This window comes from Pocillopora damicornis, chromosome 8 (genome assembly GCF_964200805.1).
Source record: "Pocillopora damicornis chromosome 8, jaPocDami1.2, whole genome shotgun sequence".
Taxonomy (NCBI): Eukaryota; Metazoa; Cnidaria; class Anthozoa; order Scleractinia; family Pocilloporidae; genus Pocillopora; species Pocillopora damicornis.
This window is the reverse complement of record NC_142677.1, coordinates 7,623,789-7,634,897: the sequence shown is the minus strand read 5'-3', so window position 1 is coordinate 7,634,897 and position 11,109 is coordinate 7,623,789. Positions and strand designations below refer to the sequence as shown.

The window sequence follows — 11,109 nt, the reverse complement described above, 5'->3', positions numbered from 1 at the left end:
CTCACTCAGCGACTGGTCAGCGGTCACGTTTATGAGGTAAACATAGCGATCGCTTCCTGATCACCGTTCTTGTCGATCCAAAAATCAAACTACCAGCGTGACATTACCTCGAAGATGAAGCAGTTATGTTATTTGATTCGTACTTCACATTCGAGTCGAAGCTGGGGTGGCACAGGTCATTTCTTACGGTGGAATCGACGAGAGGAATTCGAGCACTAGTTGTAGTTGTAGAAATGAGCGAAATCCGTGTCTCAAGCAAAATCGACCGGACCGCTCTTACAGAGACACTCTCTTAAGATGTGTAGTTTTTTGCCCTCAGCCATAAAATATCTCATTCCCTCAATATCTTTTATTTTTTGTCAAATAGGACGAAGAGACAGCTCAGGGGTTCGTTTTTACCACACTTCTCATCTCCGTGAGTACGATGCTGGAATAATGTCTGTTGGAGAAGATATAACTGACCTTGCGATAATCCCACCAAAACAGGAATCTTGGTTGACTGTGGGTTATTGCCCCAAAGAATGCTATCAGGTAACTCAAATATTCACAATAATTTCTTAAATTCATCTCCATGCAATACAGAGTTTAGAAAAAAAATGAAAAAAAAAAACCAAAAAACAGAAAAAAAAAAACAAACAAACAATGCATGGCAATATGGTGAAGCTGGCTCCGAAAATGGGCAAAACACAGGCGGTTAACAGATTATGATTTCACCTTTTTTTTATTCACGGTGCATTTAAGTTCGCACAGTGCCTAGGAACGTGTGTCATAAATTTACTTCTGCATTTAACATAAAGCACCTTTTTTTCTCAGGAAGACTTGCAGGCGACTAAGCTCCCTGAAAAAGGAATAAAAGTGTTTGCTGCCCTTCTTCACACCCATCTGCAGGGTAAGCGACCTTGTGCTGCTTTTGTTGTTTAGAAGTGGTGGTTGTTGTTTGTTTATATTTACGCCTGTCTGTCTTATGTTTCCACGTTCTGTTGACAGTCGTACGTCATTATGGAGCCAAACTTAAATACCACTGAGTTTTTGTTTTCATCCACAGGGCGTGCAACATGGACAAAGCATGTTCGCAATGGAATTGAGTTACCAGAAATTGCGAGAGATGACCATTATGATTTTAACTTTCAGGTAATTTATATGGTGTGGCACAAGATCCACCATTAGCATCTGGCGAATGCACAAGAATTATAACACATGGCTTCTTTCAAAAAACAATTTGCAACAGTATGCTGCTCCCTCTTCAACTTGTCCTTTATTTCACTTTAATCAATTTGTCCAATCGGAACTACTAATTTTTTCACGACATCCAGAATCCTCTAATTTTCGATATAAATTTTTTTTTTATTTTACCCAGTCGGTAACAACATCAATGATTATCGCGACCGTTTAAGATAACTCTGCTACTTGCCAGTTATCGCTTACGGAAGTCATATTATAACCATAACCTTAACTTACTGAGCACTGTGGCCATTCTCTGAGAAATTACGCGATTGCATGTGGGGAAAAAGTAATTAAGATTCAAGTGCTCCTTTCGGGTGTCGAAACGTGATACATTCTAATAAGTGCCTTAGTATATCTTCTACTACGTGAGCCATAGGACATTGTTGGCTACCAAGCTGCGAAATGATCTCATTAAAAGAACGTTTATTCATTTTCCAAAAGTTAACTTTCACTTGTTGTTTCGCAGGATATACAAGTTTTAAGAGAAGAGGCTCACATCAAACCGGTTTGAGAAAACTTTGATTTTAGTGCCACTTTTTCTTAGAATTACATTTGATTTCAGCACATAAACGCATAAAAATTTATATGAGTTAGACGATGTGTCCCACTGATTTATTCAATGCACTCAAGCTTTCCACGCAACCATTTCAAATTAATATTTAAATGAGCAAATGCGATGGAAAAAATCTGATAATAGAATAACATTGTATATGATTAATTTACGTTCCTTTTTAAAATCAAGTTAGATTAAGTTAATTTGTGTTTGATTGTTTTTATCAGATCGAGATTTGTGAACTGGCCTCCAGATGATCACCATACATTTCGTTTTCTTCACTGACGTCTTTCTTATCCTTCAGGGGGACGACTTAATTCATTTCTGCAAATACGAGACGATGGATCGCGATACACTCGTGCAGGCAAGTGCGATATCTGAGCCCTCAAAAATCACTAAGTAGTCTCTCTAAGAATAAGAACGGCATTCAGAATTCAGACTTATGCCAGCCGAGGTGTTGGTTTCCTCTTAACAGTGACATCTCTCTCAATCTATATTTCAAGAGATTGCAATAAAAACATGCCATCGTTGATTTTTGCTGTATATGCTTCATGACAGACTAAAAGATAATGTACTCTTCTTCCTCTTACAGGCTGGTATCTCCACCACTCAAGAAATGTGTCTGAATTACATGTTTTACTATCCCCGAATGGTGAATGCTACAGCATATTGCCTCAGCAGCCTACGTAAGCCAGTGCACGACTTCATTAAAGAACACTTGTAAGTGAATTAATACATACTTGTTAAAGTAAAGTTGAAAGTAGATCTGGTCTGCTTCCAGGAAACCACCTTAGTACGTCTGTCGAGAAAATAATCAAAACGGAGCATCAAAGTGCAAAGAACTGCTCAAGAAAAACCAGTGTTGCATGCTTTGCCACCTGAAATCTTTCGCATTTCTCAATAATAATCCTGTTTTTGGGAGCTATTTTACTGAATAATCACCCATCCCTGCTTAATTTCACAAGTACTGTCATCGCCTAAATGATAAAGTAAGAAGTTTAACACTGAAGTGTTGGTATTCGGGGCATTGTAATTATTTCCTAGATATGCTAGTTGTGTATTTGGTTCAATCCTCTACTGTCGTGCTGAGGTATCCCCCCCTAAAAGAAGATCAAAGTGCTCTGTGAGCAAACTCGTGAATTGACACATGATTTTTTAGACTATGTTTAATGTTATCTGGTTTAGGGAATTTTGTGGTTGATTGTCATATCTAGAGTACGAGCAGTAGTTCAGTGTTCGCTAATGTAGCAAAGAAACAAAGTAACGTTGGGATAAGAAGGCATTACAATTGAAATGATCATGCTAGTACATTTGACAAGGTGGATGATGTCATGTGTTTTAAACGTCTATCATTTTTGTTTCTGGTTCAAAAGAAAAGGTTGGAAGTAAATGTGGGTGAAAAGTGAAATTTACTGTATTTCGTTGTAAATATTAGAAAGTCAAGGCAATACTGTCTTAATGAAAACATTAACGATTCCCTCTTTATCAAATGAGACAAACGGGAACGAGTTTTGAGTGATGTAACTGAGCCAAGCCTGCCACCGTCATTTTGGATCTCCGCCTGGGTAGATTTAAGTCACGTGCTAGGCAACGTATAATCAATAACAAGATAGAATTTCATTTCAGGCCTATTTATCAATTTTGTGGTGTGTAACTTTCGCATTTTAGTACGTTGTATGTATGTTGAATCTTCAAATTGTCTTGAAACTGAAAAGAAAATTGTTCTTTAAAAATTCACTGAAAATCGGTAGCTTGTTTAGGTGTTATTTGATTTTCGTGTTAACTTGTTATTTCGTCAGTCGCCGGCACTTTTGTTGCTTCACACAGGAAAAACACAGGCGACGAAACGTAATGATCAATTTTGTCCTCAATCTCACGCCATAACAGAAAAAGCTTTTGAACATCTGTAAACTCCGAGCGCTTCGCAGTAAGTGATATTTTCAATGAATCTTTGGATTGTTTTCAAGTTCAAGGATTGTAAATTACAATTTTATGAAAAACGAAGGTTGTTCTGTTATTTCAGTGTGAATCCTTGCATGCCTGCCAGTCGCTGGCGCCGCTTGTTGAAACTAAAACGAAAAAAAAAAATCTTTTAAGATTATCATTGGCTTCTTTTTCACCCCACCATTGCTCGCCAAAAACTATCAAATGCACTAAAAAGCCTAAAATCTAAAAAAAGTTGACAGGAATCGACCAATCGAGCGAGCGAGCGAATGGCATTCCCCACATCGCATCTATAACTCGCTCTTGCGCATGCGCGCAATTCACGAGTTAAAAATGAATTTCTTTTACAAGAGGCTCTATCATAGCCTTTATCCGCGAATTTCATTCTTCGCGTGAATAGAACTGATCCGTCCAGCAAGTTTCCTGAAGGTAATAGAACATTCAGCGTTGATCATGACTGGCATCCTTTCTTTGCAAAGTCGTCAAGAAGCTGGATAAATCTCATTGGCGTTCTAGTCAACTAACACAGTGAAAATTGACCAACAAATGAATTTAAGCACATGACTGTCTGAGAGAGTATTATCCTTATAACAGCCTAGAGAACAAAACTCAAAGCAAACTGCAAAAAGAAATGTTTGCGAATACGAAAAGAGTTGAAGAACACGGAGCAGATGTAAAGCACACACCATAACACCTAAAGAAGCGAACATGATTGCGGAGTTAAACCAAAGATTGTCTATTAAATCGTAGAGGTATAGCATGTCTTGTTTCAAGCAATGTTTGGTTTCAATCTATTTTTAACTTTAATTTTCCTTTGTCTAGCCCTTCCTTAAAGGGGTCAAAGTGGCCAAATCCTCTCATTGGGGCAAATATCTCATGGACGAAGGAATTGGTGTCTGACTTGAGGAAGAAATTTGATGAAGCAGAGACATTTTCCACATATTGTCCCGCGGTCAGTAAACTCATTAGGGGGCACGAAACTCGCTACAGTTAACATTACCGTACAGTGCAATTCTTAAGGGTGCTAATGAGATCCCGAGATAACGTGCATGAAAAAATGTCGAAATGATAAAACAAGACAAATAATGGGTGTATGATCATGGGTGTGTGTGCTTGTCTATTGGGTGGAGGGCACCCTCTTAATCTGGGATGGTAAATGCCTGGTCATAGGCATAGTTTTCATCGTAATCGTAGTTTTCTTTATCTTCAATCTGATTCAGTATGCAACAGTGAGTCTGCCACCTCCTTAGAGGAGTAAAATTAAGTGTACAGCGCTGAGTCTCCTGTGAAATATTGTTAATGTTTTCCTTCCCAGAGACCTAACAACTACACATATCCGATTCCAAAAATCATGAAGCCCTTACCTCCTAGACAGTCCAACTGCCGCGAAAGAAGCACAACACCGTCCCCTCCAGTCGGAAAAACGGCCACGCAAGTCGGAACAACGGCCCCTACAGTCGGAAAAACGGTCCCTCCAGTTGGAGACGCCTTCTCGGTGACGACCTCGTACTCCACAGCAATATCTCTGCTCATTAGCTATTTCGTGTTCATGTGAACGATCAGATATGCTATCATGATCACAGTTAAAGACTGTCTATCACAAATTGCTAGAGTTTACAGTTAAACCAATTTCTGCTCCATATCTTAACCTAGAGATGATCTCTTAGAGGATTAAAATTGCCATAGTTGACATAGATATACATCACTAACAGCATTAGTGAACTTTTTTTTTTTTATAGAGGCGTTAACGGCTAAGGCAAACGGAAAAATAAACTCTGATTTCCCTCACCTTGTACTTGGTGTTCTCGATTACTCTATAATTCCCTTATAAAGCAAGTTCTTGCATACTGCTGCACAATATGGGGTAACTGTACAAAATAACAGTTGAATAAATTGTTACGGCTACAGAGACGCTGCGCCAGAGTGATGCTAGATGTTAATTTACAGGAAAATTCAGTTATGCCATCTACCAAATTAGGTTGGCTTCCCATCGACGACATCATTCGCGCAATTTCACAAAATCGGTAACGACCATGGTTAAGAATATCTTTACTTTCATATTGACTTCACTAAGGTTAGTCAAAACACTACACGAGAACCTCACAAAGAAATCATCTCATCATGCTTATGAGCAAGAAAAATTAAGGCCTCAGAAGATTCCATTCCAGTGCCACTCGTCGATGGAACGGACCAGAACCTCTTGGAGATACGAAGTCACAGAGGCGCCTTTTAAGTCCCCTTCACAGAAAAATTAGACTGGAAAAGCTCTGTTACTGAACAGCGTGTTATTGAATACAAATATTAACTTGAATTTACCAAGCTTCTTTTTCTTTTCCTTCAGATTTGGTTGGTTCTAGCTTTAGATTATCAAAGGGGGGATTATGTAAACTATTGAGTTATCATTAATCGATATTACCCTCGTTACAGAAAATTAATAATAATAATAATAATAATAATAATAATAATAAGAACTATCATTATCCAATCATGTCCGACCAAAAGAGCACAAAAGAAAGAACAATATTATTAAAAACAATATATGAAAGTTGAAGAAATTAGTTCCTGCGATTGAAATTCTTCACCCCTTACGCATGAAGATTGAGACAAGTGATTTTTAGCGAGTGCTCTGTTTTGTCTAAGGTATAAACTAAGTTTCTTTAAATACTCTTGATTGAATCTAATTTAATTGAATCTAAGGGTGCGTTTCTTTAAAAAAATCCAAATCCGGATTCTTGAATCCAAAAACGGATTTTGCGTTTCTTTAATAAAATCCGAAAATGGATTTTGAATCTATAGAATCCACACTCCGAGTGGATTCATTAGATCAAATCTAAATCCGGATTTTTAGGATTCATGATCCATGCGTTTCTTTATTGCACGGATACAAAAAGCAGTACGTTTGGCAAGCGGTCGTCTTCTTAAAATCCGCCACATTCCCGCCATTTTGTTGTAAATATTAGCTGCTGCCGGCCATGGCGAATAAACAAGGTGAGTTTTTTGTGTAGTTTCACCGAAATTTTCCGTCCTGTACGTATTTTTATAAATTTTCCGGATGTTTGACGCGTCTTGGCATCTTTTATTTCTATCTACAGGACAATATTGGACGCACAGTTTATCTGCAGGTGAATATCCAGAATATCAGTGGAACGAAAGCCACGTTCAACCGGGCATTCAACCTTATCTTCCTCAGTTCATGTTTCCACCACCGCAGGCATCACAGTTCAGCCATGAAACAGTCAGATCAGTATCACCTCAGCCTGGTCCAAGTTTTTCTTCTTTGGAAACAGCTGCAGCCACGTTCAGTCAGTCGCGTGAAGGCACCGAAGGCGAATCGAGAGCTCTTGTACGCTGGTCTAGAGCTGATGTGCTGTTGTTAATTTCCTGCTATGTCGAACGCAGAGAACGATTTAAAGATATAAACAAAAAGAACAAGTCCCTGTGGGAAGAAATCAGCGAAGAATTAAAGAAGAACGGAGTGTTCTTTAATGCCAAGGCGTGTGAGACGAAATTGAAAAATCTGAAGAGAAGTTATGTTGCTTGTGTTGATCACAACAAAGTCAGCGGAAATGACCGAAAGAAATGCAACTTCTATGACGAACTTCACGAAATATTTTCGAAAGATGATGCCATCGCTCCAAAAACATTGTGCAGCAACATTGATGGTAAACGGAGCAAAGATGCAGTCAAGAGTGTTAAAAATTCCAGTTCCACATTGAGTTCCACAGGTAGTGACACAGAGGAGCCTGTGGTTACAAAAGCAAAGAAAAAGAAGTTACCAGAGCGGAAGAAAAGAGAAGACCTCGTTGGGCTCTTTAAGGAATTTACACAAGACAGGAAAGAGGAAGAAAAGGAAAAGATTAAAAAGTTTGAAAATATGCACAATGAACGCATGGCACTCATCGGCCGATTTTTGAATGTTTTTGAAAAATCATTGAACAAAGAGTAACCTTGATTCCATAATTTTTTATTGTGTTGCAGTACATGGGATTATTTGACCACAAACATGAACATAGATACAGTAAACCTGAGTTTGTTGTCAGTATTGAGTTATCTAAAAGTTTGTTATATCATACATGTTAACAGTATTATTGCAAGTTGTATGTTTTTTTTTATCACATACATACAAGGAACTACAACAGCAACATTAGGTGAGAGGGCCTAACTAAACTGGTTTTGATATTATTTATATCCTTTACTTTTTTTAGCCTGATTCTCAGATGCTTCAGATCACTTGTGTCACGCACTTCCTCCTTTCTGTGCGTGACACAAGCAACCTGGACTGTCAGAGTATTAGGCTGTTACATTTGTGTTGAAAGTTTACATTTCAAGCAACACCATAAATGTTTCAGGTAGTATAAAGTGATCCATGTACATGGCTCTACTATTTTCTTATATACTTTTAAAAACAAATAAAATATTGATATTTATAGCAAAAAGACTATTATACAGTATAAACTTTATGAATGACATACACCACCTATGAAAGAAGTGTTCATGAAAACACCACAGTACAAAAGGTATCAATACATAAACCACTTATAAATGCTAGGTTTATGGGATCAGTCTCATTATCATGTTTCTCTTATCAACTGCTCCTACACCTGGTGGAAAGATGTCATCATCATTGTCATCATTGTCATCATCATCATTAGAGTCATCTAAAAAATCATCGATGTCATCTTCAATAATGCAAATGTTGTGTAAGATGCAAGAGGATACAATAATTTCCGGTATGTCCTCAATTTTGTCAACATCCATCATTGTTTTTAGCTTCCTAAACCTGTTCTTAAAAAGCCCTATGGACCTCTCAACCACCATTCTGGTGGAACTGTGGGCAGTATTGTAACGTCTTTGTTGAGCAGTCAAACGTCCGTTGTCTCGAAATGGGGTCACCAGCCACCTCTTCAAGGGATATGCTGCGTCTCCCAAAATGTGGGAGTTGCCAGGAAAATAATTGTCTGGGTTCACTTCAACTTCTCGGCAGATCGGAGAATTACGAAACACGCGAGCATCGTGTACTGAACCAGGGTAACCACAGAAAACATCGGTTATGAATAAATCCGGGTCACAAATGACTTGTAGTTGGACGGAAAAGAAACCTTTGCGATTTATGTATTGTTCATGATTGTTATGTGGTGCTTTGATTGGTATGTGGGTGCCATCAATAGCCCCCAAAACACCCGGAAAACCCTTTTTCTCTTCAAAGGCCTCCATCACCGCTTGGGCTTTTAGACCAGTTGGAAACTTGATAAACTCATCCATTAAGTTCCTCACTATTGCTTTGCAAACTCGTCTGTAGACTCTGTACGCAGTTGCCCTGCAAACATCAAATCGATCGGCAACAGAGCGTAAACATTCTGGATTCCCAAGAATCCACAGCGTAATAAGGACTTGCTTTCTTAACTCGACCGGTGGTCTTCCTCTATCGCCGGTGTACTGAGGTAAGTCGCCGTGGACCGAAAGCAAATGTTCGAGAACTGTAACTGTATGCCGTGACATGCGGAAGTGACTTCGGAAGTCCTCCGGTATGTAACTAGGTACGGTTATTTCGTAAAAATTCTTTGTGCGAACGTGTTCTTTTCGGACGAGCTGTCCGGCCGCCAAAATGAATAAAACTGCTTCGTCATCGGCTCCTAAAAGAACCTGTTGTTGTTCAAGGTCATCGGCAAGGACTTCTTCGAACAGTTCAAACATCAAACCAAAACTTTCCGCCATTTTGAAAACTCCCCCCAAAACACGCGAACTGCATGCTGGGGTCGTTACGGCTAATTGAAGAAAAAATCCATTTTCGGATTTTTCGTGTCTTTAAAAATAACGAATCCGCATGATCTCGGATTAAGAATCCAATCTTGGATTTTTTTAAAGAAACGCACCCTAATGCGTAACAATGGCAGCGATTTGTCACGCTTCGAAAAGCTGCCGCTACTCTGTGACTTTGTTGGCTCTGTATTGCGTTTTTTATGTTGACCAAAATCTACTTACCAAGAAACGTACTGGAAACCTGGAAGCACCTAGAGACGACAAATATAACCAGTTATCGGACGAAATTTGGATCTCAACCTGAAAGAACACAGAATCAAAGACCACTTAGCCGTGGAAAACGAATTCTTCTTTTTCGAGTGCGCCACTCAACCGATGAGCGGAGCTGGTTTAACATCCAATGACTATAACATTGTGCAGATATTCAACTTAATTCAGGCCTGATAAAGTTTCTCTGTAACGAAGGTGAGAAGAGCGTTCGAAACAATCAGAATGCGATGTTATGTTCTGAATGTGGTCTATGGATTCAAGCAAAGTGCCTCAACACGTCGATATTGATCATGACTTTTAAATATTTTCTTGAACGACCAGCAATCTATTTTGAATGGACTTGTCTGCTATGTTCTCTACCGAGATTGAAGGACTAATTTTTCCTTAAAAATGAAGAAATAACAACAACCGAAGGAAAGTACACAAATCAGCTTCTACAACCTAATGCAAGTGAGATGAAGAACACACAATTTCACCCCCAGGAGAGTATGGCAATTAACAACTGCGGCCAACAGGAATTTGATCTGCTCTTACAAGAAAGGCACGAACATTTCAATCGGATACTAATGTTCCATCTATGCATCAACAGTTTCCAAAATAAATTTGATGACCTGAAACTCCTAAATGATGAGATGAAGTCGCAAATTATTTTTCTCTCAGAGATAAAGATCGACAAGTCCTACCCGAAGAGCTAGTTCACCTTAACGGGTTACATGTATCGAAACGACAGAGAGAAATGGCCTATATTTTAACTCTAGTCAACCCTCGAAGGAGCTGAAAGTAACGAAGAAATACAAAACACTCCAGATTATTGCAGTAGAAGCTAGACTTGGCAACAACGAAGTCATTTTCCTTAGCATATAGCGATCCTCAAAACAGTCGGATCACCAACCAGACCCACATTATTTAGAACGTGTAGAGGAGGAACTGAACGACGTCTGTGAGTGGGCTTCCCTCAAGAAACATATATTTATTATTACAAGTGATCTGAAGCTGGACAGGCTAAAAGCAGAAAGCAGAGAAGGGAAAATACTTGCGACCTAGAAGAAGTGAATGGAATGCAATATTTAATCACCGGGCCGACGAGGATTAGGCCGACATCAGAGACACTGCTAGACGTTATTTTAACCAACAAATCCAACCTTTTCAGGACGGAAGGCTCTTTTAACTCAGAGATTTATGGCATTTTGAAGCAATCTGCATTACAGTATAGACGGAAGACCATCCCATTAGAATCCTGAAAAACGTGGAAACGGTTCAGCTTAATGAAGACTTGGCAAATGCTCCTTGGACTGTTGGAGAAACACGCAATGCCATCGTTGACCAATATGACGCATGGAAAACCATTTTTGAAAGTG

At 39.0% G+C, this 11,109-nt stretch overlaps 2 protein-coding genes across 3 annotated transcripts in view; both read left to right on the top strand.

The window, feature by feature from the left end:
- Positions 1-5,513, top strand: part of LOC149041226 (DBH-like monooxygenase protein 1) — a 10,981-nt gene extending 5,468 nt beyond the window's left edge. The window contains exons 7-14 of one of the 2 annotated variants that reach the window (XM_089180119.1): positions 368-531; positions 814-889; positions 1,046-1,131; positions 1,691-1,729; positions 2,082-2,141; positions 2,370-2,497; positions 4,544-4,673; positions 5,037-5,513. In XM_089180119.1, the coding sequence (XP_089036245.1) occupies positions 368-531; positions 814-889; positions 1,046-1,131; positions 1,691-1,729; positions 2,082-2,141; positions 2,370-2,497; positions 4,544-4,673; positions 5,037-5,276 (923 nt within the window). In that variant the 3' untranslated portion in view covers positions 5,277-5,513. The remainder of the gene's footprint in view (positions 1-367; positions 532-813; positions 890-1,045; positions 1,132-1,690; positions 1,730-2,081; positions 2,142-2,369; positions 2,498-4,543; positions 4,674-5,036) is intronic. The other variant, XM_089180120.1, reaches the window with a different exon arrangement.
- A 1,084-nt stretch (positions 5,514-6,597) lies between these two features.
- Positions 6,598-7,693, top strand: LOC149041225 (uncharacterized). The gene is made up of 2 exons (XM_089180115.1): positions 6,598-6,709; positions 6,814-7,693. The coding sequence occupies exons 1-2, from the start codon at positions 6,694-6,696 to the stop codon at positions 7,665-7,667; spliced, it is 870 nt and encodes a 289-aa protein (XP_089036241.1). The 5' UTR covers positions 6,598-6,693; the 3' UTR covers positions 7,668-7,693.
- The last annotated feature ends 3,416 nt before the right edge of the window (positions 7,694-11,109 follow it).